We start from the raw sequence: 27443 nt of genomic DNA on the forward strand, positions 1-27443 counted from the left end.
ATTTCCCTACTACAGTCGAAAAAATTATGTGGAAGCTAGCTAGTATTTTGTCCGCGACCATTCCCCTGATCAGTCTCTGGGCAAATATCGTAGCCGTTAGTGTACTCAATCACTACGTGCGGCAAGCTCAGCTCCTATTATCTCAAGAACGGGATAGACTATACAATTGAGTCCATGGTACTCGTGACTCTAGAGAAAAAATCTTAACGCCTGCATGTGGCGATATCTACGCCGCCAGTGAGCATCCTCCGGAGAAGGTACGTAGTTTCGATGCTCTCAGATCAGAACCTCTCTAATCCTGATAGCACGACTTATATATACTGTTCGAGAATCTTAAAGAATGTCCCGAGGCTTTGAGAAGTTTCACAAATGCGGACAATTACAAGATACCGTGGTTGCGAGCATTTTTCACTCCTCTCCTAGAAGCAGAACGACTTTATGAGCAGTTGAAGAAACGAGATCCATTCTTCCGCCTGGTTACTAAGTCCGACGCTGTAAAGTTCTACTCCGACATCGAGATGCCTGAGACTGCCATGAGGTCTGGGATGGAGGCAAGCATTACAGGCTCAGATATACCTGAATGCAATATCCAACCACGGGACCAGAATCTCATGATAAAACCTCATGGAATCACGCGTAGCTAGAGAGATCGAAGATAAGCTGAACCATAGGGCTGCATTCCCCTATAGAGCGTCTGGTTTCTTTACGATCTCCGGCGGCATCATATACGGCATCACCCGGATCACCATCCTGGCACTCGCGTTCGCAGCCCTGAGACAACAGGACGAAAGGGTCTACATCGAAACTTAGACGAAGTATCTACCGAATATCAGCTAATGTACACTTGGCAAGCAGGAAGGAGAGCAGATGGGACTAGGGACAGATCTTTGGACTATTTTGTTTCTCTTTAGCAGCTCAGATAATCCCACAAGAGCATTTGCTAAATCTTACCCCTTGTCTTCGTCTATAGTGAGGGCTTACAACGAGCACGCACACCGGGCCTTCTCATTAGCCAAGCTGTGAGCAGTGCCCTCAATAGCAAGACCCGAAAGACCGAATAGAGCATGGACCCCACGCTGCGGAGCTGTTTCTCGTGCATTCCGATTTTCATTTCGGTTTCTGTAAAGCTCGACTTCCTGTGATTTTCCTAGCGGCCGTTCAATAACAACCTTACTTTCCTCGTAGATAGCGAGCATGACTGGATAATCGATCTCGCGTTCCTTGTTCGAAAGCAAAAACTCCGAATCATACCTGAATGCTGCAGTGGCACAAGCATTTAATCCATATGGGCAAGAGGCGTTGTTGACTGCTGATGAATTGACTCCAAGACTTTTGATACCGAGACTCTATTCTTACTGCTACACGACCTCCATGAATTTCCCACCATGAACGCCACCCTAACCATCAGAATGCCTCAACCCTACCCCTTCCTCCCCACACTCCTCCAAACCGCCTCCTCCGCCCCCTTCAACGCCTCGCCCGCCCTGCCCAACGCCCCCCAAACCGCCGCTCCCACGCCCCCTTCCTCCGCCTCCCGCGCCCTCGCATCCTCCAAACTCCGCCTCTGCGCCGCACTCCCATCCGCCGACGCATACGGATCCTGCACATACCCCGGAGGGTGCTCCAAACTGCGCCTCGTCTGCTCCGCCGGCTGCTGGGACTGGCCCGTCTGCTCCGGCTGATACGCACTCCCCGCCGGCCCCATGCCCAGCGTCGTCGGCCCAGCCCTCTGCTCCCGCGCACTCGTCGTATCCGTGCCCCTGCTCGCGCGCGAGCCCGTCGTCGGCGCGGCGTAGCCGTACGCCGCCGGCGTTGGGACTTGCTGCTGGTGCGTCGCCGTGCTCGTCACCGTCGCCTCGACGCTTCGGGGGACGTTGATGCCCGGCGCGGGCTGCGGCGGCGCGGGGGCGTGGGCGTGGCCTGTTTGTTGTGCCGTGGCGGTGGGAGGGAGCGGACGCGCGCCTGGTTGCGGCGGGGGAGGGGCGGAGGCGTCTGCGGTTGTGGTGGCGGGGACGGAGGCCGGGGTGGTGCGGGTGGGAGGAGGGTTGGCGGTGCGGGGCGTGATGCCGTCGGCCTTTGCTGCGGTGGTAGAAGAAGTTGAGGCGGAGGAGGCGTCGTTGATGGGGTCGTTTGCGTGGATGGGGATGGGTGGGATTGGAGGCATGGTGGGCAGATTTGTATAGATTTTGTGGTAGTTCGGCGATTGAGGTTGAAGCAATACTTCGTGGGTAATGGAGGGTTTACGGGATTGGAGTGGTGGGGTAAAAAGATGGATGGGGAAGTTGTTTGCCTTTGAGTGACGGTACGTTGTCCTCTGTGAAGTAGCTGGTTACCGCTTTAGGCAGTGGCATCAGTGACACGTGACCAGACCCACATATCTTCATATCAAGCAATGTCACGACGAGGGCTCCATGGAACAATTTGTAGGGGAAACCAAACAATCTATGCTAGTTATTTTGATCGACCAGAGCCGCAGACCGTTGAACCCCTTGCCGGAGAAAATCGCAACATCTATCAACATGTTGAGCCCCAACCGACACCAGGAAACCCAACCGCGCAGCCAGTCAACCGCAAGAACAACAGGAATAAAGCAAATGGAAGAGGAGTTGATCAACCATGCAAGCCAGGAGTAGTACAGTGTGATGGGGGTGAAAAATTGCCAGGCAGTAAAGTACAGAGGCTGGGATATTAGGAAAAGTAGAAGCTCAACCCGTCTTCCCATGACCGCATCGTGCTTTCGTAACCAGAACAATATTCCGCCTTCGCGGGCTTGTTATTGCTCTATCCAGTCTACCACCGCGACACAACCACGGTCGCCATCTCCCCTCCTACGTCTCAGACAGCTGTTTAACCAGATCCACCCTTGAACTTCTTGCCGAACATGAGGAGCTGGGCCTGGTCGTAGATGGAGAGCACACCGGCACCGGCGACACCACGGAGAATGTTAGCACCGGCACCCTTGAAGAGAGACTTGACACCCTCAGCGGCGATGATCTGGCGACCGGCATCGAGGGAAGACTTGTACTTGACGGCCTACAAGGTTGGGTTAGCAAAAGCAGCAATTGAGATAGGGAGGCGATCTGTACGTACCTCACCGGAGGTCATCATCATGCGACGACGGATGGTGTCTAGAGGGTAGGAGGCGATACCAGCACCAGTGGTGACAGACCAACCGAGCAAGAACGAGGCGAGGAAGTTGCCCTCAAGAGGACCAACGAGGATGACGGGCTTCAGGGAGTCGTACATGCCGAAGTACAGACCACGGTAGACGACTATGCCGAGAACGGAGGGCATGAAACCACGGTAGAGACCGGCAATACCATCAGAAGCGAGGGTCTTCTTGTAGACGTCCACCAGGCCGTTGAATTGACGGTCACCGCCCTTCTTGGCGTTCTTAGCATCGTTGGCAAGACGGGTACGGGCGTAGTCGAGGGAGTAGACGAAGAGGAGCGAAGTCGCACCGGCAGCCTATTTCATGTTAGATATTATCAATTGAGTGAGGCTGGATAAACATACACCACCGGAGGCCAAGTTACCCATCATCCACTTAGCGTATCCGTCACGCTCCTTCTTGTAGGCGAACATGGACTTGTAGGTGTCGCGGAAGGCGAAGTTCAGGGCCTGGGTAGGGAAATAACGGATGACGTTGGCGGTGTTACCTCTCCATAGAGAGACGATACCCTCCTGGGCGGTGGTTCGGCGGAAGCACTCCACAATGCCATCGTACTTGCGGTCGAGACGACCGGACTTCAGCATCTCATCCTGGAAAGCTGTTAGCGCCGGCTCACGAGGGCTAGAGACAGCTATCCCAAGCCAAATCTGCATATTTAGAGACGTACCTGGTTCTGGATGAGGAGCTTGACACGCTCGATGGGAGCAGCAGCGGTTTTCGAGACGGCGGCAGAGATACCACCCACTGTAGATAAGGAGTTAGTCGCCGCACAGATGGACGAAATTTCCCCGGATGCGCCGCAATCAAGATTTGATAGCCAATGGCATCAAAAATCGCTGGCAACTACCCGTGGAGAGGATACGTACTCAAGAAATCGACGACGAAGCCCTAGAGTGAGGTCAGTAACCGATGCGATCCCGCGGAACAAAAGAGGCGGAGCTGAGCCGCCCAGCGACAACAGCCATCAACAACAAGCAGACCACCATCCCGAGGATCGTCGCATCGCAGAGTAAAGCGCGGACGAGGTCATTGGAATGGCAGCCCGAGGATTGGTGATGGAGTCGCCGCGGTCGGATCGAGGCGCTGGAGGCTCGGGAGAAGTGCTTACCGGCATGCCCATGAAGGACTTATCTTGCTGAGCGGCCATTGCGAAGGAATGGTAAGCACCACTGCTCTGATGAACTAAAAAGACGGAGGGGAGATGGGTGTCTGAGACGGGGGATGGGGGAAGATGGAGGGTTGGATGAAGAGAAGACCTTAAAAGGCGGAAAGGAAAGATTTGCTGGAGCGCCCGGGCCGCCAAGCCTTTTTTGGAGCCAGCCAAGTTTGGCGACTCCCTTTTGCTACGGCAACCCGTTTACCTCGGGGAGAGCCGGGCGGCAGAGCGGCTCTCTATTTATTCTTAGGAGGGCCGCTCGTGAATCGAGGTTTTGCATTTTGCATTTTGGTATTTATATTCACTACGATGAGCGCCTTCCGTTTTTCTGGCGAGCATTTGCTGCATTGTCGTCTATATCTCTTCATCCTAGTCTGAATTAACAAGAGCGTGGCTAGCGAAGCTATCTGGAACAGGTTGTACCGAATATCATTTGGCGCAACGCGATTCCATGGGCCTCACAGCTTGTGTAGCTCGCTGCCAGCGATTATGAGCCAGGGAACCACCAATTTTGAGCAACACATTGAGCGTTTTCACTGTTCCTTAACTGACTGTCTCTCGGACTATCGGATCAACCCGGCTCCTGAAATGCCTCATTGGCTGCGAACGATCGTCACAAAAGCAAAGCCACTGGGTTCCCTACAGAACCGAGCATTCCGGATGGAAAAGACTTATGCATCATCTTTGGCCACCTGTCGCCTAGCTCAAATGTCAAGTATGTTGAGCTAACGGCAAACATCACGTCCTAGGCACGAGGCGATAATATCCTGTCTATTGAAGAGCACGTAGATGCGAAAATATGTCCTCCGAGTGCTTTGTTCTGGCTGTCGCCTTGCTTCGGCACTAAAACAATGCAACGCCACTTCCTATCCTATCCTACACTTCGTATCTCAAGCCATGCCTTTACCCGAACGCCAAATGCTCCTTGTAAAATGCGAAAGGTACATTGAAGTGTTTAGTCCTCCCATTCTTCGTCCAGATTGTCAATCAGTCGGTTCTCATCGTCATTTCGGTGTCCCCGGCCGCGATCTCGTCCATTTTCGTGGCCTAGAGAGACTCGGCTGTAGCCTCGGCGTGAGGGAAGGAGGCGTGCACATGAAGAGGTCAGGATGATGACCACGTCCTAAAAGCTTATAAGTAGAATTCGTAGATATAGAAAGTCTGTTTCTTACCCAGATAAATCCTCCGATTCCAGCCCACATGGAATAGTTGGGCAATTGACGCCATCCACGCTGATGCATGACTGTGCGTTGATATACACAGCCACCGACTAAATAAACCAAGGCCGCAATCAAAGCACTATGCTTATTAGGTTCATGCCGAATCCAGATGGACCTTTAAACTTACATCACACCGAAAACGCCGCCCGGTCCGAGCGTCTGCTTAGCAGCCTCGATCCCGCCACAGGCGGCGCTGGTCCTAGCCTCGAAGAAGTAGGTGCATTCGTCTTCGCTTGCTGCAACGAATGCAATCGCGGTGGTCGCCAGCGGGTCTTTCTCACAAAGAAGAGAGATGATTGTAGACTTGCGGCGTTCGTCGGAGCCTTTGGTCGGCTTCTTCTTGGGTTCATCGTCTCCTGGATCGTCCTTGTCCTCGTCGTCGTCATCATCGTACTTCTCACGAGTAGCGAGGTCTTCTGCATTGTGAGGGAGGAGGGCACGCTTCGAGTGGCCAGAGGAGCAGAGGGATCCGCCGGTGTAGTTCAAAACGAGTTTGCGGCCGCGGAAGACGGGCTCGGAGTTCTCGAGGCTACAAACAAAGACGGCATCAGCTTCTGGTACGAAAGACTTCATAGGGCAATATTGATGGTTCCAAGTCCGAGAACATCTCCCTTCTCTCAACCTCGGAAGGTACAGGCAGTGACACCGGCGCATCAGACTAGCACTCACCCGATCGCGTACTGCACTCCATCCCTCTCGTAGAAAGCGCTGACATTCCGGTACAAGCTCTTGTCTAAATCCTTGACCTCATTAAGCTCTTCAACTACCGGCCCGCAGAAGTTGATGGTGAAGTTTGCGCCATAGTCGTAGCCCTTTGCATGCCAGCTTTCGGTTCGGTCGCCCTTGTGTACCTTCTCGCCCTCCTCTGGCAGCACGACCTGGATGGGGTTGAGGTCGAAGAATCGGTCGGTTGTGGGAGAGTGGATTGTGCAGGGCTTCGGTGCCTGTTTGGACTTGTCGCTGGAGGCTCCGACGGGGGAATAAAAGTGGAAAAGCGCAGCGAGCGCGCAAAGAAATGCGGTCCTCATGATGGATAAGACGGAACCAGCATCGATGAAATAGCACAGCGAGCGTGGAGAAGAAAGGAAGGCGACGGGGCCGGCGAGCATCCGCAGTACGTAGCCTAGTAGTCCTCGCGGCGTTCCTGGCAGCAAGTCCGGCACCCATTTGGAAGGCCGCCGAGATCACGTGCACGTGCGCTAGAGCGAACGGGGCCTGGCGCTGTCTCGTAAATGCAGGCGTCATTGCGGCTGCGAAGATTCCGGCGTCGCATTTCTCGGACCACTCGTCGACTCTCTGCCGCACATCAAAAGGGCCCTTCTACTGTCCAAGTCGCCGGGAAGTGTCAATCTTTCTTGTCGTCCCTACCGAGGAGCAGACCACTTTATTTTTCTTTGTATCAGCGCCCCTTTTCAGCGTCCTCATTTACGCGTTGACCCCTGTAAACAATGCCTCCCAAACGCAAGACCCAGGTTGCCGTAGAAGAGCCATATCCCTACGAGTTCTTCGGGCCGTAAGCATATGAAGCTCCGGTCCTTTGAACCCCAGATCGCTAACGGTCCTTAGACCAGGAGCACTAGCCGTCTCTTTAGGCCTCCCGCTCGTCTGCTATGTACTTGCATTCTCCTGCAATGGCGTCTCTGGATGCCCCGCCCCTGCTCTTCTGCATCCGTCAACTTTGACTTTGGAGACATTGAAGCAACAGGTCGCCTGGCCGGGCTTCTCAGGTCTGCTCAACACCAAGACTGTCATCGCTACGTTTGGGTACTACTTGCTCAACCTCACCCTCTATGCATTGCTCCCGGCCTCTGAGGTCGACGGGACCGAGCTGGTGTCAGGAGGACGTCTCAAGTATCGCTTCAATGGTATGGCATACAAGTCACATGACTAGACTCAAACTAATGAACTATAGCCTTCTCCTCGTCCATCTTTGTCATGGTCATTTTGGCAGCGGGCACTGTCGTTGAGGGCGCAGATTTCGCCGTCTGGACTTTCATCTCCGAAAACTACATCCAGCTCCTCACCACCAATGTCTTGATAGCGTTCTTCCTCGCGGTATATGTCTACGTCGCCTCTTTCTCTGTCCGCATGCCTAACAAGGATATGCGCGAACTTGCAGAAGCCGGCCACAGTGGCAACATCATCTACGACTGGTTCAAGGGCCGCGAGCTCAATCCTCGCATCACTCTTCCTCTATTTGGCGAGGTCGATATCAAGTCCTTCATGGAACTTCGGCCGGGGCTACTTGGCTGGATCATTCTCGACTGCGCCTTCATTGCCCAGCAATACCGCACGTTCGGCTACATCACCGACAGTATCTTGTTCGTCACCTTTGCTCAGGCGTTATATGTTTTCGACTCCTTCTACATGGAGGCAGCTATCTTGACCACCATGGATATCACCACCGACGGCTTCGGCTTCATGCTGTCATTCGGCGACCTGGCCTGGCTCCCATTCACCTACTCGGTGCAGACCCGTTATCTCGCACACTACCCTCTCGAGCTTGGCTGGTGGCTCGGTCCTATTCTGGCCGTACAAGGTCTCGGTTACGTCATGTTCCGCTCCGTCAACAATGAGAAGAATCGTTTCCGAACCAACCCCAAGGACCCCAAAATCAGCCATCTGAAGTACATCCAGACCGAGGTCGGCTCCAAACTGCTGATTACGGGTTGGTGGGGCCGTGCACGCCACATCAACTATCTCGCTGACTGGTTCATGAGCTGGGCGTTCGTACTTCCAACGGGCATTGCTGGCTACGTTATTAAGAGTGCATTGAAAGAACCGATCACAGCGACCCAATCGACTGCTATTTTCGACCGCCAAATTACTGGAAGATATAGGGTTCAAGCTGATGCCGAGGGCTGGGGCATGCTGATCAGTTACTTCTTCATCTTGTACTTCGCCGTCTTGCTGATTCACCGGGAAAGGAGGGACGACGAAAAGTGCAGGAGGAAATACGGAAAGGATTGGGAGAAGTACTGCGAGATTGTGCCGTACAGGATCGTTCCTGGTATCTACTAGCTGTGGACCAACTCCTCGCCGTCAGGCGTGTATTATAAGTATGTGTAATATTCACCAGGTGGAGAAAGCCCATCACAGTCGGAGAGTAATGAGGAGGTAGTAGTTTGAATAAATCTGATAATGTCAGGATGAGAACTGGGTTCTCGGTGAGCGCACTTGATATCAACAGCCTTTTCATCCTTGAAGCTGTTCGACTACTCTTGGTACTAAAATATGACGTATGTCTAAAACCGCGATCGTCGTCCACAAATATGCAATTTAGTGTGGAATTCAGGACTCAAGTCCGAGTGTTCGTAGGCCGAGGATCGGGCGCCTTGGTCTATATGCAAAGTCTGGTAAGGGCCTATAGAGGTGCTTCGATTAGCTAAAAAGAAAAACATCTTCCGTCGACCCTTTCAATACATTTCCTCCTGAAAATACGGTTCCTTATACTTTTAGACTCGACCAGGCTCAAATATCATTGGTTTTGATACCAACAGGAACAGCCTCTCCTCTCGCCGGCGTAGGGTAGTTTTTGCGGACGGTATAGTTGTCGAAGGGACTAAATGTAAGGCCCAGCTCGAATCCATTACGTGACTAAAAAAACAAGAAGATAAAAAAGGGGAAGTCTGCTCATCCTGGACACGTCCACTCATATAGGTCTGATTGACAATCCTCGTGATCTGGCGCTCCGTGGGCCAATCAGGCGGATACTGGTCCTCGAGGTCGAATACACCCTATCAATATACTCGCAAAGTGGGCTGATAACCTCCTCAACCTCCGCGGATGGGTATCGACCCCAAGCATCCAGCTGAAGATCAGGTACGCGCTTCAGCCGTCCCGTAATCGTCTTCATGTATTTGGACTCTGGGTTCGTGTGGACCATGCCTTGCACGCCGATGTCTTTGTACAGCCAGATGTTCCAGTGGCTCTTGTACCTGTCGTAGATGTCGAGCTGTGCACCGAGGACGTCGTAGCGGGCCGCGTTGATCTCGTTAGCCTTGGGTTCGAGTACTGGGTTTGCGTAGACGGGGCCGAATTCGCCGTTCCAGATGGGGGTCTTGAATTTGTACATTGTTTCTGCTTTCTTGAATAGTTGAAGCTTGAGGGCGTTCTTTTGATGCTAGGCGCCCAGTCCTGCGCCGCGTAGAATGATGGGTTGGCCATGCCCATCAACGATTAGCTCGCCGTCAGCCTTCAGGATGCCAGCTAATGATTGTAGTGGTTTGTCCTACGGGGCCGAATAGCAAGCCTGGCGAGAACGTTTGCCCCATCATTTACGGGAAGGTGTTATCTTAAGCATGAGCTACCCAGGTATCGGGTACAACGGGGCTCTAAGCGCGGTGCCACGATGTAATTCAAGCTAAAATCGATATAGGTATTTCATTGGATGGACGATTAGGGGGCTTCGGCGATCGTCAAGCAGATTCATTGCATCGCGTCTATCAAGTACATGTTGACTGTTGATAATTCTTTCGTTACTTTTCCTCTCTTTCGTGCCAGCTATACACAGACGCCCTTCGATAAGATACATGAGGCGCATAGTGCAAAGCCTATGGTCACCTTTACTAGCCTCAACTCTTAACACCTATATTGCCTTCGTCTTGCGCGACCCTTCGGGGATCTCTTATGATTAAAGAAAGTTGGGAACTCAACTCGTATAGATGCTGTTCTTCATCTTCCCAGCTCTAGGATTTTCTTTTTGTCTCTTCCGCTCCTCTAGGGGTCTCCGCAGTCAATACCCAGGTAGAGCGTGCTTGTTCTCCATTTCTTATAAGGCTTTAGTACGGCTTTTATTTTAATTACTTTGAAACTGTATAAACCTCTCTAGGGCATACGTGCTCTCCTTTGCACCTATTCTTAAAAGTTTCGACTGAAGTAGTGCTTTGACCCAGAACCTTGCTGTCTCATTTACTGAATGGTACTTACTTACTTGCGCCTTGCACTCTCTAGTTTCAGCCATCCTTGAAACCTCTGCCAGAACCTATCCCCATATTTTCCACTCACGTCTGTTAGATCTTCGTTTCCATCCTTCAGTGCCAGCACTCGCAGCCTCTCCCTCTCCGCCAGCACTACCTTGGCAACATCGTCCACAAGTTCCTCCACCCCGATCCTCTCCTTCGCCGAACACTCCCGATACATCGCACCCACTTTGGCTGCAACCTGCATGCCCTTTTCCACGCTAATTTCGCGTTCCTCGACTGGAATATCCGCTTTCGCACCAACGATCACGACATGACGGCAGCGATCCGCGCTATCTAAGAAGCGTTGAATGGCCGGATAGTTGTTCACAAGCTTGACTAGCGTTTCTCGATTTCCCACATCAAAAACAAGCATGAGCACATCTGAGTGAGTGGTTGTAGCTCTGAACAAATCATTGAGCGCCTCTTCGCTTGAAGCCCATCCACCCTGGATCTTGTCGATATCGATCAAGCAGTGCTCACCAGCGACAATGCGTTGTTTTCTCGGACGCATACCGAAGGGATCATATTGGGGTCCTGCAGAGTAAAAGGACCAGACGAACCGGTAGTATGGCACATCAGCAATGCTTGGGGTGTGGCAAAATGGCGAGATTCGAAGCTTACGCCCTCAACAATGCACCTCTTGCCCGTATTCGGCACACCGAGAACCGCGATTTGAATTTCTTTCAGTTTTGTAGCCCCTGAAGCCATAGGTGCCCATGAGCATTTGATAACAGTGTCAGAGAAATACCGGCATGTGACGAAAATGGCGTCTGCCGGGATGATCCTTTGTTGTAGATGATAGACGTACAGGCTCTGTGAAACTCAGGAAAGATGAGAGTTATGTGGAATCGGACATTTTGATTTATGGAAACGTTGCATGATGATATAGATTGAGCATTGCGGCACAGCAAATGACTTGTCCAGGCGGGGTCATGAGAGAGACACAGCCACAGAACTAGCCACACATTCAAAGTTAGTACTATCCAATGCGCACGTGTTGATTTCTGACCAACCCCGATCACTTAAGTTATATTCGATCACGTGACCTTAACCGTGAGACGATGATGGCGAGTACCATGGTTCAAAGTGGAACTTTGCCGTGTACCCTTCTTTGCTACTGTTAAACAAGCCTCAACACACTTTCCGCAACCTGAACGAGGTGCAATTCTACCCTTTTGAACGACCTAAAAGCTTGCTAAGCCACCTCAGACGACGCCATCTACCACCCACACAAGGTATATCGACGTACCGGTATGTCACAAATACTTGAAGAAGAAGCTTTAGTGGGTCTGCCGCTAGCACAAATCCTGAGCCGATGCCTGTCAATTTGTTCTACCCTTGTGTCAACTTCCTCGTTCGCCGCTCAACAGCAACTCCACAGCCTACCCCAAGCTCTCGAGCATATTGGCGAAGGGCTCCAAGCTGTATGCTACGGTCTCATCGGCACAGACAAAGTCTACAAACGGGCTCACGACGGGAGCAACAATACGGAAAATAACACTGAGAACGTAGCTACTGAGTACGAAAGCTATCAACAGCTCCGCAAAGCTTGGAACAGATTCCCAGATATTATGGAACTCGTTGAACTGCCCAAAGCGTTCCACTTTGTCACCCCCAGTACCCATTTAGGGCAAGAATGGTCGCAAAAGAACGAGAACTTGTTTCCTTCCGCCCACCAAAAGGTCACAAGTTGTTCTCATTTTGGAGCGAATCCTACCCCTCCCACGGATAGTACGGCACTCGCTCATCGACGAATAGCTACCCAATCAACACTCCGACCACGCTCTCGTCCTTAAATCCTCCAAGTTCCAGAAGCAGTGCTTGGCTAGAGTCTTCCTTGGCGAGCGCACAAAATCCGCAGAAAGCGTCCTCCAACGTCCTACCCAAAGAACCCGCGGTCTTTACTTTGCCAAACTTCCCCTTCTACGTAGACATGATGGAGACGCTAGGGCTCGATCTTGACGTATTTGCGCAGGCTTTGGCCAGGGCACATGCGGTGATACATTGGGCCGCAAGGCTTGACGGGGACGATATCGAGTTTGTTCTGGGTACTTCCATCACCTCTTCGGGTCAAGGAAGCGTCCAGAATCGGGCGGTTAAGTTGTATGTTCTGGATTTTGGGCGTTGTCAGCCGATTAAGTTGGATGAGGATGGGTGCGGCACTGATTACGAACGCGCCGTATACCCCCCGGCCTTCAATGAAGAACGCGAAGGACCAGCAATTGTGGAATATCTTTAGAAGCCACTATCTCCTCCATAGCGATACAATACTCGCAGCGGTAGGGATGACCGGGTCTGAGCTACCTCAACAGGTTATTGAAAAGGTTGAGCAGTGGTATCAGGATATGGAGGAGTATTGAGTACACCACTAGGTCTTACGTTTGGGCATATAGAGATACCACTGCTGAGGCTACAATCTTGCTCGGTCGCTCGGTTGATGCCACTGTAAGGAGTGGCCCAGCCAGCAGATAGCCAGTCAATCAAACGGCAGCCTGATCTCCACTTCATTAAACTTGACGTTGTATTTAGAGTTCTAGAATAATACATTGCATGGATATGCCACTGCTGAAGGCTTGCCTCTTGCTTGCTCGACATCGCTGTGAGGGGTGGACTGGCTCGTGGATATCCAGTCAGTCAAGAGGTAGCCTGAACTCCACTGCACTGACATTCATATCCTATCTAGAATCCTCAAAGCCTGTAGAGGTATCCCGAGCAGTGACGAATGGGTGTGCCTAGCTTTTCGCCAAGGCGCATCAGATAGAGTACAGCATGATCTTCTCGTGGGTTCGAGAAATGGTGACGAAAAGCGCCGATGTGACAAACGTTTGCTCTTTGACTAGATAGAGAGAAAACGAATGCAATGGGGATGATACTAAGAATGTCTCAGAAGGAGGTGAATAAGTAGACTCATATTCCTACATATACCAGTAGAAACCTCGGACGTAGGCGATCTGAAGCCCGTTCGGCACTAGCTCAATCCCTGAGGGACCACGTTCTGATCATATATCAGCATTAAACTTGATCGTATAGACCTTTCAGCCAACGATCTCGCGATCTTTTTTGCGGTAGAAACTTACCGTTGCATACCAGAGGAAAGAATCGGTAAAAAAAACACTGTCCATTCACCTCTCGCCTCCAATCCGACGCCCCTATCGCGACTCAACCTACCCGCTTTCATCACGAAAGTCCAGTCAGACAACTTGTAAACAATGCAAGATGTCTGCCTACCCGCCAGATTCACTCTGAAGACCATTCTAGTGACCGTTCTGGCGCCTTTAAATACAGCCTCGCAAACACCCTCCGGTTCTTTTCCTTCCACCACGCACACTTGCTCCCGATGCCACCACTATGGCATCCACCACCATGCCCAGCCTCAAGCACCCGCGCAGCGACCATAGCCCCCAGTCGGGCAAGAGGCGACGCCTTGCCGGTCGCAACCTCGAAGAGAAGCCAGCCTTGCTGGATATATCCATGGAGGAGCTATCTAAGAGGCATGTCCCGCTATGCGCTGCACTAACATAGCCTCGTCAAGACGAACTTTCTTATACCAACTCTTGCTGACCGTTTGTAGACTTTCGAAGCTGCGTATCGCGGAACCCGATCCTCTCGACATATCAATCGACAAGCTCTCTGAGAGGCAGGTCTCGCCATACACTGCACTCTTCCTTGATGATTAACACAGCTTGCTCTCTCCCAGCTCTTGCTAATCGCTCATAGGCTGTCGAATTTGCATTTGGTGGAACCAGAGCGCGCCAGCCCCATCATCCCGGATGATTGTCCAGAGCAGACTGTTGTCACGGGGTTCTTGTATGAACTGAGCGCGTACGTAAATTGGCAAAATGTGATGAGTGATAAGTGACAGGAAACAGGAGTCGACCTGCTACCTACCAGTTCGCGAAGTTCCCAACGCACGATGCTGGAGTCGTGTACGGATTTGGCGGCTACAATTGCCCATCCACTCCATCAGCTACTGGGACAGGTGTTGGGAACCAGAGCCAGTCGGGGTCGAACACTTCGGCACCCACGGAGGATGGCGACCTGTATCCCTCTCGATATAGGGTATATCGAGGCCTGGGAAAGCGACGTCGAGACATCTTCGAAATCCAACAAGGCCCAGGGTTGCCCCTAGCCAAACGACAGGTCACGACCTGGAACCATGTCCGCCGGCTATTCCTTTCCCAGTTTCCACAAGTTCCCGTTTCTCGCAAGAGGGTCCTGCGCGATGAGGCAGAGCTGAAGGAGGTTGAAGAAGTCCAACGTCGGGTCAAGAGGCGGGCGACTTACAAAGACAACGTGAAGACTTTCTCGACCTTGATGCATCGCGTTCCGCAAGAGGTTCGCGACATGATCTTTGCCAACGTCGTCCGCGAACCTAACGGACTTCGTTATGACCCCAGCAGCAACACTGTTCTCAGTCGGAACGGGTCGAAGCGGACGACCGTGCTAGAGAAGATCAGCCCTACCATCTCGCGGCAATCCCGCAACGTGCACCTGAAGACAAATCAGATCACGTTTCCGAATATCTTCGCGTATAGGAAGGCAATGGAAGAGATGCCGCAGGACCAGAAGGAATCCCTCCGGCACATCAAGGTCTACGGCAACTGGGCTGAGCCGTACTGGCGCGAATTTCTGGTGGTTGGCGGCCGCAACGTGGTGCGCACTGGTATCGATGAGCTGCTCCAGCTCTATAACACTCTGCCGGCATTGAAGTCAATCACAATGGTCATCCACGCTTGGAACTGGGGAACCCGGCGAGAGTTCGACGATTCATCCAGAATCGCCGAAATCCTCACAGAGCTGCGAGGAAAGGGAGAACTTCCAAGCCGAAAGAAGCTCGCGATAGTTCCTCTCATTGGCGACGAACCCGAAATTCCCTACACCTGTTGGGGGGACAATTCTGTGAAGGTTGACGAGGAGACCGAAAAGGAGATGGTTGCGGCAGCCAAGAAATGGGTCCGGAACGAGGATTAGGAGACCTTGCGAAAGCCTTCTTGAAGTCACAATGCCATCGGGAGGATACACGGCCAAAGCTTTCTACGCCTCGACGTAGCTAGCGAAACGAACCCACACTCCCATCCTGAAAGGCACCACATCCACTACCGTTGTCACGACTGAAACAGCTGGATGCAACCGCTCATTCTTGGAAAGCAAGGATAAGCTACACCAAACACCCTCGGAAAGGAAGGAAAACCTATGCGAAAAACCCATGGGGCTTGGGCCGATCGTGTGCTAGAAGCTTCGCATTGTTGTGCGTCTGTCTAACTGTACTAGACGCAACCTTGAAAGAAAGAGTGAAGCGACTCAAAAAGCCACTGGTTGCGGAAGTGAGTGAGATTTTGCATCACAATCGGCGGCTGGTAGAGTCGAACGTTGGAAATATTCAAGACGCGTGCATCCATTTGGACGCTTGTGTTTTCGAGAGTATGCTGTACTGGGCTTTTGATTACGAGGATTTATGTCTTTCGCATCTGTGTTTGAGATTTGGCATTTGCGTTCGAGATCTTGTATTTGCGTTCGAGATCTTGTATTTGCGTTCGAGATTTCGCTTTGCGATTGAGATTTTGTTTGAGTACGACAATGTATTGAGTATTGATGAAATCCTTATACGAGTATTTCAGAGACCCACACGTGCTTTGAAAAGGTGAAGCATAGAAGATTGTTACTTGCCTCTGGTGCACAAGAACCTTCAAGGAATCAGTCTTATGTATTGGCAGTGTAATGCGGTTTCAGTATTGCATTTGATGGTCGCAGCTTCTACAAAGCCTTGCATTGGTATGTCTTCAGCTGGTATCCTCTTTGCAAGACTTGAACGTCTCTCAGAATGGAATATTGATCCAGGGAGCGTTCAGGAGACCTTTCCAACACACTTCGTCGACTACTTGCGGGATTTGACTGAACAGTCAGCTTGACCTAGTGGATGAAGACTCGTGTCCCCTGCACTGCAATAGGTGACCTACCATAATCCGAGTATTCTAGGGCCTGGACCTGAACGGCGGTTGAAGAGTTGTGTTTCTGACTAGCATCTCGAGTGAACCCAGTGGTCTAAAGGCGACTTGTGGGTTCGTGAAGAGTTCGGTGCCGTTTGGCGGTTTTCAGGATTCAATTTGCTCTTCTTGCTCTCTTCCTTGCAGTGCTTCTAGATCAACACTCCATTCCCGAGCAATTTTCTCTGTGTTGCCAACCCAGCTCTTCAGAATCGGATGTGCGTCCGCAACTTCAATAAAAGTCACCCCCCCCTCTGTCTCGGCTCCAGGGACGTCCCACTTCCAAAGACCTTCACCGTCGACCCATTGCGTGCCCAGAAGCACCTCAACTCTTAAATCTTTCCTAGCTGTTTCCAACAATGCTCGTGCATCTTTCCACCCGTTACTGACCGACGCAGTCCGCCTGAGAGCTGTGACAATTCCCTCAAGAACACCCAAAATGTACCCCACTTTTTGGCCTAAACAAGCACCAAGAGCATACCCCTCGTCAAATCCTTCTTGTATGAACTTCTCTTTACTCGTGGACACGCCCTCTCTGTACCCTGCGGTATTGTGCGATCTCCGTATCGCCGGGATGTCCGAAAGAGCTTCGTGAGTTTGAAAGTTCAGGAGCTCGGTGTGCTCGGCCGAGGGGTCGTGAGAGGAAAGAGTCGGAGATGCAGGCGCAGAGCCGTATATGTCGTCTAGAGCGTTGTTCGAGACGCCTAGGGGAGCATACGGAGGGATTGTGGCGGTGAAGGCGGTAGAGAAGTTTGACCGCGCGTCGCCGTCCGTGTCTCTGAACATGGCTTCAGAGGTAGCTCCAGCACTGTAGGCGCTCCAATTTTGCTGGAGGATTCGCGTGTATATTGGGTTCGAATTTGATATGCGTTGAGGTAGTGCTTGATGAGTCAGATAATATATCGGAGCGCGTCATCGATAACTCCGACCTCACTAATTGTTTCTATATACCACTACGAAAGCATGGCCCTCCTCATCCCTCACGCATCACGCCTCTTGCCCTCTCGCAGCGATGTTCCATGGCCTGTCGCTGCTGCGAAGAGCCCCTCATAGCCATGGTCCTCTCAGCGCCTTGACACAATCCTCCCTCCGCTTCACCAAACCCAGCCATGTCCCGCCGCAACTCATCCGCCGCATCCAGTCGCAGCAATTCTCTCCTCTCCTCCCTCCGGACCCGGCCTCCCTACCAAAACCGCGGATACGCAAGACCAAGCCCCCGTTTCGCCGTCGGAAATGGGTTCGCCGCCTCTTCTTCTTCTCCGCCACGGTAGGCGTGGTGTACGCCATCGACACGCAATTCAACGCTTCGGCCATAACGCGCTCGTTCCGCACATTCAAGACCGGCTTGACAGTTGGGATTGACTATAAGATTAACTTCCGCGCACACCCTCCCTTCGCCGATTCTATCGAGGCGTTACATGCTAGAAATGCGCAGAGGCTGTTCGACCTGCTCGCCGGAAATGGTGGACTTTACCTCAAGATTGGCCAGGCCATAGCTATGCAAAGCGCTATCCTGCCTCCCGAATTCCAGTCAATGTTTGCCAAGATGTTCGACGACGCGCCCCAGAACGAATGGGGCGACGTCGAGAAGGTGATCAGGGAAGATTTTGGGAAAAGTCCGGAGGAGCTCTTTGGGGTGTCGTTCTCGGGAGAAGATGGCAAGGGCGTCATGGAGAAGAGAGCTCGAGCATCAGCCAGCGTAGCACAAGTGCACTGGGCAAGACTGGCTGATGGGAGAGAGGTCGCTATCAAGATTCAGAAACGGGAAATCGCGCGGCAGGTTGGATGGGATCTTTGGGCATACAAAGTGGTCGCCAAGATATACACCTGGTGGTTTGATATACCTATGTATAGTTTTGTTCCCTACATCACGGACCGATTAATGTTGGAGACGGATTTCGACAACGAGGCGAATAACGCTGAAAAGATGAAGGAGCTCGTTGCAGGGGAAAGTCGGTTGCGCGGAAGAGTCTACATTCCTGAGGTTTACCGTGAGTTATCCTCCAAAAGAGTCATGACAGCAGAATGGATTGAAGGGGTTCGACTTTGGGACAAGGAGGGCATGAGTGGAAAGTGGGAAGGTGGTTGGAGACAAGGCAGTCCAGGAAGTGGTGGTGAAAAGCTATCAGCGCTCCCAAAGGATACCCCCACTGCTCCAAATCCCAATATCCCACAAGGATACGAGGCATCGGCGTCCAACGAGACTCTCAAACCTGACCGCTCAGCCTGGCGCGGGCCCAAAGGGACTGGAGGGCTCGGCGTCTCCCTTAAAACAGTCATGACGACCATGGTCGACCTTTTCAGTGCACAAATGTTCCTATGGGGAATCGTTCATTGCGACCCCCATCCAGGCAATATCTTCGTTCGCCGATTGCCCAATGGACAACCAGAGCTTGTGCTTATTGATCATGGCCTCTATATCAATATGTCGCCGACGTTCCGACATCAGTATGCTCGATTCTGGAAATCTCTTCTGGCATTCGATAACGCAGCAATTTCGGAAATTGTCAAAAGCTGGGGCGTCAACAATCCTGACATTTTTGCGTCTATGACCCTAATGAGACCGTATACTGGCGGCGACAACTCCACTCTCAACGAGATTAGGAATGGACCGCATGGAAAGGATGAGCGAGAAAGGCGCTTTCGCGTGCAAGCTAGAGGCCGCGATGCCATGAAAGAGATACTAGGCGACGAAACCAAATGGCCACGCGAACTAATCTTCATCGCCCGAAATCTCCGTATAGTCCAAGGAAACAATCAATTCCTCGGATCGCCTGTAAACAGAATCAAGATCACTGGATTGTGGGCATCAAGAGCACTAGCCGAGTCTAGGGACCTGCAGTGGAGCGATCGATGGCGCAACTGGGTGAAGCACCTCACATTCAGACTCGTATTACTCGGAAGCGACGTCATTTTCCTGTGGTCGCGGGTGAAGCAGATGGTTGGAAGGGGTAAAGGAATGGAAGAAGATATTGAGGAGCGTATGAAGTTGATGGCGAAAGACTTTGGCGTCGAACTGAATCATGGAGTGTTCGACGGCTGATTTGATACTCCGTACTTCGAAGGTTTGCATTTGAGTTCGACATAACTTTGTGAATAGTTCTCAGCTCTTTTTCCCTGATTAACGCGGTATGCGCATGAGCATGGTGTTGGGGTGATTCCACTCTAGATTTCCTCTTATCCTGGGATAGATAATTGGGACCGCCTGTATAAACAGTATAGACCGCAATTGTATGATATACGAATATAGAGAGCCTTTGAGTATGCCCAATTCTAGCTTCATTATCCAATGATCGTGAGCCCTCCTAGCCGCACGCCTCACATAACCGCGAAGTGCCGAGCTTTTCCGGCTCCTACATACCTTAAATCGTCAACATTAGGTCAATTTAGTAGCCAGAAAACCAGCACAGCTCACGAATCTATTTTTCCTTCTCCATTTCTCACGAGCTGACTCGATTTCATTTGCACGTTCCTGAGCCACGCGATCCTAATCTGGTATTGAGCCGAGGCCGAATTGATCTCACTGCGGGGCCAAGGGTACAACTGACCTAAGATTACTATCCTCCTACATAATTTATTCTTGAGGTCATCGACAGACAGCTCTTTGTACTCTACCGTCTATTTCTATTCCCGTGGTCCAGAAGAGAAAGAATAAAGAGGAGGCTATCACGAGAAGCTCTTTCGGATCTCATACCCTGCCCTGCAGCCTACCTTACACCAATCAACATCATCCGCAAACATGGCCGCCAAAACGTACGACGACATCAAGCTTGAGATTACCGGCAAGATTGGTGTCATCAAAGTATGTGACCTCTTTCTCAAACTTCAATCGTACACTTTCCTTTGTTGCCTTCATATTAACAGCATTCCTCAGTTCAACCGCCCAAAATCTCTCAATGCCTTTGGCGGCAGCTTGATCGCGGACACGATTGATGCGCTACGATACCTGGACGAGCATCCGGACACGATCTTCACAGTCCTGACCGGAGAGGGCCGATTCTTCTCTGCTGGTGCTGACGTCAAGGGTAAGTGAAATCTTGATGCTGTAAATAGTCATGACATTGAATGTGGATATAGCCACGGGCAGCGAAGCGCCAGTCGACTACAAGTACATCGGCGAGAAGAAGCTAGCAATGATAACTCGATTCGGATCCGGTAAGCTCATCATTCCATTCATTTCAAAAGATCTATCATCATCTCTACCACCATCTCATTCAATCTTCTTATCCAATCACCCTTCTTCAACCTCAAACCCCCCTCTCACACGCCCCCTCCCAGCAATCGAAATCCTCCGCAGCATGATCGACCACCACAAAGTCCTCATCCTCGCCCTCAACGGCCCCGCCGTCGGCGCCGGCGCCTGCTGGTTCCCCGGCGTCGCCGACATCGTCCTCGCCTCACGCACCACCTACCTGCAATGCCCCTTCAGCGCGCTCGCCCTCGTCCCCGAGAACGGCTCCGCGCTCTCCTTCGCGCAGCACATCGGTATCCACCGCGCCAACGACTTCCTCATGTTCGGCCGCAAGCTCTCCGTCGAGGAATGCGAGGCCGCGGGGCTCGTCAACTACGTGTTTGAAGAAGCCGGCGACGCGTTCCAGGCGAAGGTGCTGGCGTTCTTGCAGGGCCAGTTGGACGTGAATGACGGGAAGAGCATGATGGAGATGAAGCGGTTGCAGAATGCGCCGATTCGCGATGCGCGCATGGTGGCGGTGTATAATGCGATGGATGCGTTGGCGGAGCGGTTTGTGGAGGACGCGCCGGTGAAGCGGTTTGCGGAGAAGAAGAAGGAGTTGTTGGCGAAGAAGCGGTCCTCGAAGATATGAGGGTGGGCAGTGTGTAAGGGGGTGTGAGCTTCTTGGAGCGGTTGAATTTGGGGGTATCGGAGCAATTTAGCCTAGGTATATGTATATGTATATTGAAGGTCTAGAATCAAAACATTTAGAATCATTTACGTCGTGGAGGTTGAAAGGGCACGCTGGAGGTCCTTCAGTGGAGCATAGCAGCCAGGATTCCAAGACAAGTCCCAAAGTTGTGCAATGAAGTGAGAGGAGCAAGCCATGCTAGCATCAATTAGACTATCAACACCTAAACACCCATCCTAGGATGCATAATGCCTTCAAAAGCAGATGAAACCCTAGGCAGACACCCACCAGCCCGCCGATCTTTTCAAGAAGGAGCATCATAAGCCCTTCAGTGGTAGCAGCCATCAATTCATACATCTCGCTTCCAACCCAAGCGAACCACACCAGCACCAGCACCAGCGACAGCTTGCAGAAGTTCTCACATGATATCAAATTCCTTCTTAAGCTTGACAATAAGTGCCCACTCATCGTTACTGACATCGCTGCGGTAGAACTCCTTCAGCGTATCAATGCTCTTTCGCGAGATGGCGCTGTACAGAGTATCTTTCTCCTCCAGATGTCTGCCATAGAGGGGCTGGTTGGGGCCTTCGATCTTGATAGCTACGGATGGCTGGCCTTTTTTGCAGATCGGGATTTGCTTGTGATCGCGCTCGATGGATGTCCTAGTGCCGGAGTTAGCATGTTATAGACAAATAGTGAGACAATGGTAAGGCGAAGAAAGACTTACACTCTGCCCATTTGAAGGATTTCCTTCACGCCTGTCACAGGATTCTTCTTGATAGCGCAAACTGGCGTTAGGAGCCGTAGGTTACCGTCGATTACATCTACACCGATCACAATAGGGTCTTTCTTGTTGAAGACCGCCACGGGTGCGAGCACGCAGGGGAACACCGCCAACATCTTGCTGTCTTCCTTACGTTGCTCTTCCAGCGACTTCATATGCGCGGTGAACTTGTCGAAGAGATGGTATATGATGTCTGCCTCGAAAATCTTGACACCAATGTCGTCGGCGTACTGTCGCGCTTCCTTATCGACTTTGACGTCGAAGCAGAGCATCACAGCGTACTCCTTAGCTTTCTCAAGCATGACACCGCAGCGCAGCACATCTTTCTTGAAAACGGGACCGATGGAAATACTCGCCACAGGAATCTTGGACGTTCGCAAGAACTCGAGTAGCGCTTCCAGGGATCCAAGAGTAGACGCTTGAACGCTGACACCACGACCGGTCTTGGAAACCTTACCGAGAAGATGAGCCAAATCCGCCATAACGTCGTCCATGAGATCCTCTTCATCGTCGTCCTTGCCCACCACTAGTAGACGAGATCCAGCAATGGCAGTGTCCAGACCATCAGCAGCAATTTTGATACCCATAGCGGCCTTTACTTCTTTGTTGTGGACGTAGACTGACTTGAGTCGAAGTTCCTTCATTTCCGCGGGCGTAAGGAGTGCTCGAATGTTGGTGGCTATAGGCTCAGGATTACCGCAGAGGACTATTCGGTCGCCTTCGTGAAGTACACCGTTGTTTAAAATGACATCGATGGTCGTGCCGAGACCCTCAATGACCTTGACCTCGAGAACCGTACACTCAACCTCGGCAAGGTACATGAGCTTGCCAGTCATCCGCTCTTGTGTTAACTTGATTATTAGTTTCAACATGTCTGGGATACCCTCGCCAGTATGTGCAGAAGTCGGCACTACGGACACGTTCTTGGCCATGCTCTTATTTTCGTAAAATAATTCGGAATTGAAGGCCTGCTCCATGAGCTGTGTCTTTACGAATTGCCATCGATCCCGGAACTCCTGTTGGACTGACTTCTTCTGAAGACGGAGACTGTCCTCGAAACCGTTGTTATCGATTCGTGACCATCCGTATAGACGATCGATCTTGTTGAGTGCTACGATGAAAGGCGTCTTGCGGTCTCGTAATAGTCTCATAGATTCTAGAGTTTGCGGTTCGAGGCCGTGCATAATGTCGACCACCAGGATAGCGATGTTACAAAGCGACGAGCCACGAGATCGAAGATTAGTGAAGGACTCGTGACCAGGTGTGTCGATGACCAGGAGACCTGGGACATTGAATTTGAATGAGCCATCCTTGTTGACCACGGCGGTCTTCTTTTCCAAAGCGTCGACAGGGAAGTACGTAGCACCGATCTGCTGCGTGATACCACCAGCTTCGCCTTCCTGGACATTCGTTTGGCGAATCTTGTCTAGAAGCTTCGTCTTACCGGTATCGACGTGGCCAAGAATACAGCAGATTGGCGATCTGAGGTCGTCTTTTGATCGAGCTGCCATGGCTGCTTCATGCTGTTCTCTCCTACGCTCAGCAGCGGCAGCTTTACGAACAGCCTCAGCCTTCTGTGTAGCAGTGGCCTGCTCATCTTCTGATGAGTCGTCTTCGGAGTCAGACTCGGATTCAGAATCACTATCTTCGGCAGTCTTCTTGGATGCGGGGGCTGGAGGAGGTTTAGCAGAGTTTTTGTTGACAGGAGCAGCTTTGGCTGGGGCGGCCTTAGCTGGGACAGTCTTTGAGGTTGCCTCTAGGACAGCTTTTTTACCGTTGGCCGCTTTGGTGTCCTGACTTGCAGGTTTACCATTCGCAGCAGGCTTCTTAGCCGGAGCGGGCTCCTCTTCTTCGTCCGAAGGCGCATCCCAACTGTCCTTGACGCCCTCCATTTCGTCAGCTTGCACCTCCCAGTCTTCGCCCGAGTCGCTCTCATCCTTCTTTTCTTGAACATTCTCGCGTGCAGCCTGTGCAGCTTCCTCAGCAAGTCGTAGTTCTTCCAACTTCCGCCGGGCCTCTTCCTCAGCTTGTGTGTCTTCCGCCTTTGGCTCCGGCTTCTTTGGCCCCTTCTTCTTCTTGTTGTCGTACTTGGGCTTTGCAGGCTTCTCGGTCTCTTCAAGTCCAGCTACTTTTACTCCGCTGTTCTCAAGCATCTGCTTCACTGCCAGTTGATTGCGTGCCTGTCGTTCCTTCTCGGCCTTGGTCATGAACTTGCCCTCCTTCTTGAGTTGCTCAATCTTCTGTTTCTCCTTCAGTTTCTTTGCAGCTTTAGCCTCCTCCTTTCGCTTCGCCTCCTCTGCCTCTAGTCGCTCTTCCTCCTCAATTCGGGCCCGTTCCTCGGCTTCTGCACGCGCCGCCTCTTCTTCCCTCAACCGTAGCTCTTCCTGTTTCTTCGCTAGAGCAGCTAGTGCAGGATTCAGCTTCTTTTTCTTTCCGCCCGCTGGTTCCGGTGCTGGGGTTGAAGGGGTCGGCTTCCCGTCTGTAGCTTTAGTAGGCTCGGCCTTCGCAACGGGGGTGGTAGCTTTCTTCTTAGCAGCCTATATAGAAATATATCAGTAACCAGACTTCCAATATGCCAACATGACATCTCTTACCAGCTCCTTCTTCCGCTGCTTCTCTTTCTCCTTCTTCTCCTTTTCCTTCTCCGCTTTGGTCTTCACCTTTGGCCCCTCATCGGCCTGTGGCTCAGGCTCCTCCTCCGCCTTTGCAGGCGCAGGCTTGCCCTTACCCTTCTTGACCGGCGCTGAGAAAATATCCTCATCATCCATTGTAGCCTCCTGGGGCGCTTTCGATGCGAAATCGTCCACATCACCAGCTGAGCCGTTTGCGGTGGGGTCCTCGCCCTCCACAAACTCTTTTGTCTGATTCTTCTTCTTTTTTCGCCGCTGGAGAGACGCCAGAAGCCCTCCTCCTAAGGCATCGTCCTCCTCTGGTGCGGCTAGGCTTGCATCTTCGGTCGGTGCAGCGGTGGCGGCGGGGGCAGTCTCGCCCAGATCCGCTTCCCAGTCGTCGTTCGCCTTCTTGTTGCCTTTCTTCTTGGGCGGCATTGTGGGTGAGGTGAGAGGACGATGTGCGGTGCGGTTTCCGGTGGGTTGGAAGAAGTGGAGGGCGTTTGGTGGCGCTCGGTGATTGTGTGCGTTTTTGAGTCGCCCGCCGCGGGAAGATGGGAGAAAAGGGCGGAAGAGGTGACGCAGAAGAGAAAAACAAGTGCTAGAGAGTGACAGAAGGGGAATGGACCCAAGATACAGCAGGGCACAAAGGCTGGTTGATTTTGACGTTGAAGTGTGGAGGGGATCGAGAATGACGAGGACGGTGGAGGGGTACTTCCGATCGCCGCACTGGCAGCCAAGGCATCACTCGGTGCAAGGACTAACAGAGCATTCGATGTAAAGACTTAAACGTACTATCTGACGGAAAACTGCAGATGACTCAGAGGTCAGTGTCAGAGGGTCGAGACGTCTTGCGCCGAGACATAGGACTTTAGCCCCGCTCTGCAGCTGCCCTTTGTAAGAATCTAAATTCTGCAACCACAAGTATTGTCTCTTTCAAACTAGGTACACAGAGTAATAAACGCTGGTCAACGTCTAGAACGTAGATCCAGCTCAACATTGTGATGTTAAACGTGCATGGTTTGTTCCTCAACAGAGCCATGCAGACTATCTAACAATGCCGAAGACTAGGGGAGGCACATTCAAAGCTTTCATTGGAGGTATATACAAGCCATGACCTTGAACTCCGGGCGAAATAGAGAAACTACTGTGTTACAAGAAAACTTTAGAAGTACAGCAAAGCCACCTCAGAACACGCTGATGTAGTTCCCAATCCTCTCCTTCTGGTTCTGTGCAATGCATTCTGCTATCCAAGTGATATTTCGGATTTCCTACAATCGTCAGTGAACCGAGCATTGGCATCTGGCCTCCACCTAGACATACCTGTTCCCGTAGTTTGACCCACGCATACACCACAGCGTGCGTGAATTGACGGGTGAAAGCCAGCTTAGAGATCTCCATTTCTTTCTGATAGAACAGATCCTCCAAGCTCCTTGACTCTCCACCAACCCCGCCAGCCATGTTGCCAATGCCAGACTGACCACCTTGACTCAAGCCGGTTTGGTCGAAGAAGGTCTTGTAGTCCGCTACGGACTCTACTGCGATACGGACACCCTCGACGTCATCTGCCCTTGACAACATAAGTGTGCCCTCCGGATGTAACCTGCCAAAGCTGGGATACAGCTTCTTCCTGTCTGCCTTTGACAGCTCAGTGCCGAATGAATTCAGCGTGATGTTGATGCTTCTCCGATCCGCCTCAAACTCCAGTACTTCTGTCATGACGTCGGACGTTGGCGTTCCGGCGAGTTCGGGGTGTGTGTTGACCCAGTTGTAGAAATCCTCCAGGTAATTCTTGTACAGAGTGTTCCGGATGATCTCGATGTTGAGCTCGTCCAAGTCTTGGTGGCTTAGCGATCCCTTGAAGTATGGCGCCAGGGGAGTCTCAATCAATACAGAGTTGTAGAGCTCCTCAATATTGGTGGCCACGCAAAGCACGGGCATCGTTTCGAACCAACCTAGAGGATGGCATCTCTCCAGCAGCTCGCGCGTATCCCGCTCATGAAGCGTTCCAGTAATGAGCAGAGCAACGTTGTCGATCATGTATCCGTATGTGAGATATTCCATGAATTTGGAGAGGGATCCTGTCGCATTTGCCTGGACGTAGCGAAACTCGGCGACGAGCTTCTCGGTGGTCTTGTTCGCCAGCGCGGAGGTGGATGGATTCGGCGGGAGAGCAGAGAGGAAGTCCCCATAGGCGGGAGAGAGCTGGAGCTTCACATCTAGGAAGCATTAGACTGAGCTTGTAGCAGAGCCAGTAGAAGAACGTACCATCTATGGTTTCGCATTGCGTCAGGTTGCCATAGTTTTGACTGGTGAGTAGGGCATTTCGGTAGCCCCGCACGATACCCTCAATGTACCCGAATTTGACGTTGTAGAAGAGGCCCTCCATGGTGTTGTTGTGGATTGCAGGGGAGACGGCGGCTGATAACGAGTGTTCGATGATGCTGCTGAAGCTGCTGAAGCTGCTGCTGGGGAGCTATCGCGGATTATGGCGCCAAGACGGAATCAAAAGAAACGCTTTTTGCAACACTTTTTCCACGTGCTTGTTTAAGCATCAGCGGCGTGCAATCGACGATGTTAGAACTCGACTCCTGTAGTATCAAGAGCAATTATTTACTGGCAATTTGTCCTCGAACGTGATATCCTACGAAAGCAGTGCAGCTACTATCGTCCGCGGTAGTAGTCTTCTACG

At 51.8% G+C, this 27443-nt stretch overlaps 14 protein-coding genes across 14 annotated transcripts; 6 read left to right on the forward strand and 8 right to left on the reverse strand.

Annotated features, from left to right (window-relative positions):
- Positions 1–1420: 1420 nt before the first annotated feature.
- On the reverse strand, positions 1421–2288 carry BDZ99DRAFT_564880 (uncharacterized protein; the record flags this gene model as incomplete). Its single annotated transcript, XM_033727408.1, has 1 exon — positions 1421–2288. The coding sequence occupies exon 1, from the start codon at positions 2162–2164 to the stop codon at positions 1421–1423; it is 744 nt and encodes a 247-aa protein (XP_033584041.1). The 5' UTR covers positions 2165–2288.
- A 137-nt stretch (positions 2289–2425) lies between these two features.
- Positions 2426–4410, reverse strand: BDZ99DRAFT_456875 (mitochondrial carrier). Its single transcript, XM_033718551.1, has 6 exons — positions 4281–4410; positions 4039–4060; positions 3840–3916; positions 3517–3762; positions 3091–3468; positions 2426–3033 (listed from the first exon to the last, which is right to left on the reverse strand). Exons 1-6 carry the CDS (start codon positions 4317–4319, stop codon positions 2848–2850), a joined length of 948 nt encoding a protein of 315 aa, XP_033584042.1. The 5' UTR covers positions 4320–4410; the 3' UTR covers positions 2426–2847.
- Positions 4411–5017: 607 nt separating this feature from the next.
- Positions 5018–6673, reverse strand: BDZ99DRAFT_456876 (mannose 6-phosphate receptor domain-containing protein). The gene is made up of 4 exons (XM_033718552.1): positions 6218–6673; positions 5676–6077; positions 5501–5627; positions 5018–5451 (listed from the first exon to the last, which is right to left on the reverse strand). The coding sequence occupies exons 1-4, from the start codon at positions 6574–6576 to the stop codon at positions 5284–5286; spliced, it is 1056 nt and encodes a 351-aa protein (XP_033584043.1). The 5' UTR covers positions 6577–6673; the 3' UTR covers positions 5018–5283.
- A 168-nt stretch (positions 6674–6841) lies between these two features.
- Positions 6842–8818, forward strand: BDZ99DRAFT_456877 (ERG4/ERG24 ergosterol biosynthesis protein). The gene is made up of 3 exons (XM_033718553.1): positions 6842–7061; positions 7115–7413; positions 7461–8818. The coding sequence occupies exons 1-3, from the start codon at positions 6997–6999 to the stop codon at positions 8567–8569; spliced, it is 1473 nt and encodes a 490-aa protein (XP_033584044.1). The 5' UTR covers positions 6842–6996; the 3' UTR covers positions 8570–8818.
- A 382-nt stretch (positions 8819–9200) lies between these two features.
- On the reverse strand, positions 9201–9998 carry BDZ99DRAFT_564884 (uncharacterized protein; the record flags this gene model as incomplete). The annotated part of the gene is made up of 1 exon (XM_033727409.1): positions 9201–9998. Exon 1 carries the CDS (start codon positions 9621–9623, stop codon positions 9201–9203), a length of 423 nt encoding a protein of 140 aa, XP_033584045.1. The 5' UTR covers positions 9624–9998.
- Positions 9999–10009: 11 nt separating this feature from the next.
- Positions 10010–11380, reverse strand: BDZ99DRAFT_456878 (uncharacterized protein). The gene has a single exon (XM_033718554.1). The coding sequence runs from the start codon at positions 11021–11023 to the stop codon at positions 10478–10480; it is 546 nt and encodes a 181-aa protein (XP_033584046.1). The 5' UTR covers positions 11024–11380; the 3' UTR covers positions 10010–10477.
- A 273-nt stretch (positions 11381–11653) lies between these two features.
- On the forward strand, positions 11654–12566 carry BDZ99DRAFT_8731 (uncharacterized protein). Its single transcript, XM_033728985.1, has one exon. It carries the CDS (start codon positions 11766–11768, stop codon positions 12306–12308), a length of 543 nt encoding a protein of 180 aa, XP_033584047.1. The 5' UTR covers positions 11654–11765; the 3' UTR covers positions 12309–12566.
- BDZ99DRAFT_456879 (uncharacterized protein) lies at positions 12090–12899 on the forward strand. The gene has a single exon (XM_033718555.1). The coding sequence runs from the start codon at positions 12449–12451 to the stop codon at positions 12749–12751; it is 303 nt and encodes a 100-aa protein (XP_033584048.1). The 5' UTR covers positions 12090–12448; the 3' UTR covers positions 12752–12899.
- A 961-nt stretch (positions 12900–13860) lies between these two features.
- Positions 13861–15483, forward strand: BDZ99DRAFT_513343 (uncharacterized protein; the record flags this gene model as incomplete). The annotated part of the gene is made up of 4 exons (XM_033724704.1): positions 13861–14007; positions 14084–14097; positions 14230–14334; positions 14382–15483. The coding sequence occupies 4 exons, from the start codon at positions 13861–13863 to the stop codon at positions 15481–15483; spliced, it is 1368 nt and encodes a 455-aa protein (XP_033584049.1).
- A 975-nt stretch (positions 15484–16458) lies between these two features.
- BDZ99DRAFT_8733 (uncharacterized protein) lies at positions 16459–17439 on the reverse strand. The gene has a single exon (XM_033728986.1). It carries the CDS (start codon positions 17280–17282, stop codon positions 16605–16607), a length of 678 nt encoding a protein of 225 aa, XP_033584050.1. The 5' UTR covers positions 17283–17439; the 3' UTR covers positions 16459–16604.
- Positions 17440–17456: 17 nt separating this feature from the next.
- Positions 17457–19766, forward strand: BDZ99DRAFT_456881 (ABC1-domain-containing protein). The gene has a single exon (XM_033718556.1). It carries the CDS (start codon positions 17509–17511, stop codon positions 19537–19539), a length of 2031 nt encoding a protein of 676 aa, XP_033584051.1. The 5' UTR covers positions 17457–17508; the 3' UTR covers positions 19540–19766.
- A 119-nt stretch (positions 19767–19885) lies between these two features.
- On the forward strand, positions 19886–21442 carry BDZ99DRAFT_404466 (peroxisomal d3,d2-enoyl-CoA isomerase). Its single transcript, XM_033716394.1, has 4 exons — positions 19886–20298; positions 20371–20521; positions 20574–20651; positions 20775–21442. The coding sequence occupies exons 1-4, from the start codon at positions 20236–20238 to the stop codon at positions 21317–21319; spliced, it is 837 nt and encodes a 278-aa protein (XP_033584052.1). The 5' UTR covers positions 19886–20235; the 3' UTR covers positions 21320–21442.
- Positions 21443–21776: 334 nt separating this feature from the next.
- On the reverse strand, positions 21777–25189 carry BDZ99DRAFT_373844 (P-loop containing nucleoside triphosphate hydrolase protein; the record flags this gene model as incomplete). The annotated part of the gene is made up of 4 exons (XM_033714890.1): positions 21777–22020; positions 22086–23869; positions 24095–24679; positions 24737–25189. The coding sequence occupies 4 exons, from the start codon at positions 25187–25189 to the stop codon at positions 21777–21779; spliced, it is 3066 nt and encodes a 1021-aa protein (XP_033584053.1).
- Positions 25190–25864: 675 nt separating this feature from the next.
- Positions 25865–27192, reverse strand: BDZ99DRAFT_456883 (ATPase, V0 complex, subunit D). Its single transcript, XM_033718557.1, has 3 exons — positions 27020–27192; positions 26075–26970; positions 25865–26022 (listed from the first exon to the last, which is right to left on the reverse strand). Exons 1-3 carry the CDS (start codon positions 27138–27140, stop codon positions 25939–25941), a joined length of 1101 nt encoding a protein of 366 aa, XP_033584054.1. The 5' UTR covers positions 27141–27192; the 3' UTR covers positions 25865–25938.
- Positions 27193–27443: the final 251 nt, after the last annotated feature.

This window comes from Mytilinidion resinicola, assembly GCF_010093595.1.
Source record: "Mytilinidion resinicola strain CBS 304.34 unplaced genomic scaffold BDZ99scaffold_1, whole genome shotgun sequence".
Lineage (NCBI taxonomy): Eukaryota > Fungi > Ascomycota > Dothideomycetes > Mytilinidiales > Mytilinidiaceae > Mytilinidion > Mytilinidion resinicola.

What these genes read in the sequence shown, in the direction of transcription:
- BDZ99DRAFT_456875 (XM_033718551.1), bottom strand. Translation starts at nt 4,319, where the DNA reads ATGGCCGCTCAGCAAGATAAGTCCTTCATGGGCATGCCG. An exon ending in AGTCCTTCATGGGCATGCCG is followed by an intron (nt 4,061 to 4,280) that starts GTAAGCACTTCT and finishes ACCTCACTCTAG; the next exon opens with GGCTTCGTCGTCGATTTCTT. An exon ending in TGATGATGACCTCCGGTGAG is followed by an intron (nt 3,034 to 3,090) that starts GTACGTACAGAT and finishes CCAACCTTGTAG; the next exon opens with GCCGTCAAGTACAAGTCTTC.
- BDZ99DRAFT_456876 (XM_033718552.1), bottom strand. Translation starts at nt 6,576, where the DNA reads ATGAGGACCGCATTTCTTTGCGCGCTCGCTGCGCTTTTCCACTTTTAT. An exon ending in GGAGTGCAGTACGCGATCGG is followed by an intron (nt 6,078 to 6,217) that starts GTGAGTGCTAGT and finishes CTTTGTTTGTAG; the next exon opens with CCTCGAGAACTCCGAGCCCG. An exon ending in GGCGGCGTTTTCGGTGTGAT is followed by an intron (nt 5,628 to 5,675) that starts GTAAGTTTAAAG and finishes TAATAAGCATAG; the next exon opens with TGCTTTGATTGCGGCCTTGG.
- BDZ99DRAFT_456877 (XM_033718553.1), top strand. Translation starts at nt 6,997, where the DNA reads ATGCCTCCCAAACGCAAGACCCAGGTTGCCGTAGAAGAGCCATATCCC. An exon ending in CCCTACGAGTTCTTCGGGCC is followed by an intron (nt 7,062 to 7,114) that starts GTAAGCATATGA and finishes AACGGTCCTTAG; the next exon opens with ACCAGGAGCACTAGCCGTCT. An exon ending in TCTCAAGTATCGCTTCAATG is followed by an intron (nt 7,414 to 7,460) that starts GTATGGCATACA and finishes AATGAACTATAG; the next exon opens with CCTTCTCCTCGTCCATCTTT.
- BDZ99DRAFT_456878 (XM_033718554.1), bottom strand. Translation starts at nt 11,023, where the DNA reads ATGCGTCCGAGAAAACAACGCATTGTCGCTGGTGAGCACTGCTTGATC.
- BDZ99DRAFT_8731 (XM_033728985.1), top strand. Translation starts at nt 11,766, where the DNA reads ATGTCACAAATACTTGAAGAAGAAGCTTTAGTGGGTCTGCCGCTAGCA.
- BDZ99DRAFT_456879 (XM_033718555.1), top strand. Translation starts at nt 12,449, where the DNA reads ATGGAGACGCTAGGGCTCGATCTTGACGTATTTGCGCAGGCTTTGGCC.
- BDZ99DRAFT_8733 (XM_033728986.1), bottom strand. Translation starts at nt 17,282, where the DNA reads ATGTTCAGAGACACGGACGGCGACGCGCGGTCAAACTTCTCTACCGCC.
- BDZ99DRAFT_456881 (XM_033718556.1), top strand. Translation starts at nt 17,509, where the DNA reads ATGTTCCATGGCCTGTCGCTGCTGCGAAGAGCCCCTCATAGCCATGGT.
- BDZ99DRAFT_404466 (XM_033716394.1), top strand. Translation starts at nt 20,236, where the DNA reads ATGGCCGCCAAAACGTACGACGACATCAAGCTTGAGATTACCGGCAAG. An exon ending in GCAAGATTGGTGTCATCAAA is followed by an intron (nt 20,299 to 20,370) that starts GTATGTGACCTC and finishes AGCATTCCTCAG; the next exon opens with TTCAACCGCCCAAAATCTCT. An exon ending in GATAACTCGATTCGGATCCG is followed by an intron (nt 20,652 to 20,774) that starts GTAAGCTCATCA and finishes GCCCCCTCCCAG; the next exon opens with CAATCGAAATCCTCCGCAGC.
- BDZ99DRAFT_456883 (XM_033718557.1), bottom strand. Translation starts at nt 27,140, where the DNA reads ATGGAGGGCCTCTTCTACAACGTCAAATTCGGGTACATTGAGGGTATC. An exon ending in GCAATGCGAAACCATAGATG is followed by an intron (nt 26,971 to 27,019) that starts GTACGTTCTTCT and finishes AATGCTTCCTAG; the next exon opens with ATGTGAAGCTCCAGCTCTCT. An exon ending in GGGTCAAACTACGGGAACAG is followed by an intron (nt 26,023 to 26,074) that starts GTATGTCTAGGT and finishes TGACGATTGTAG; the next exon opens with GAAATCCGAAATATCACTTG.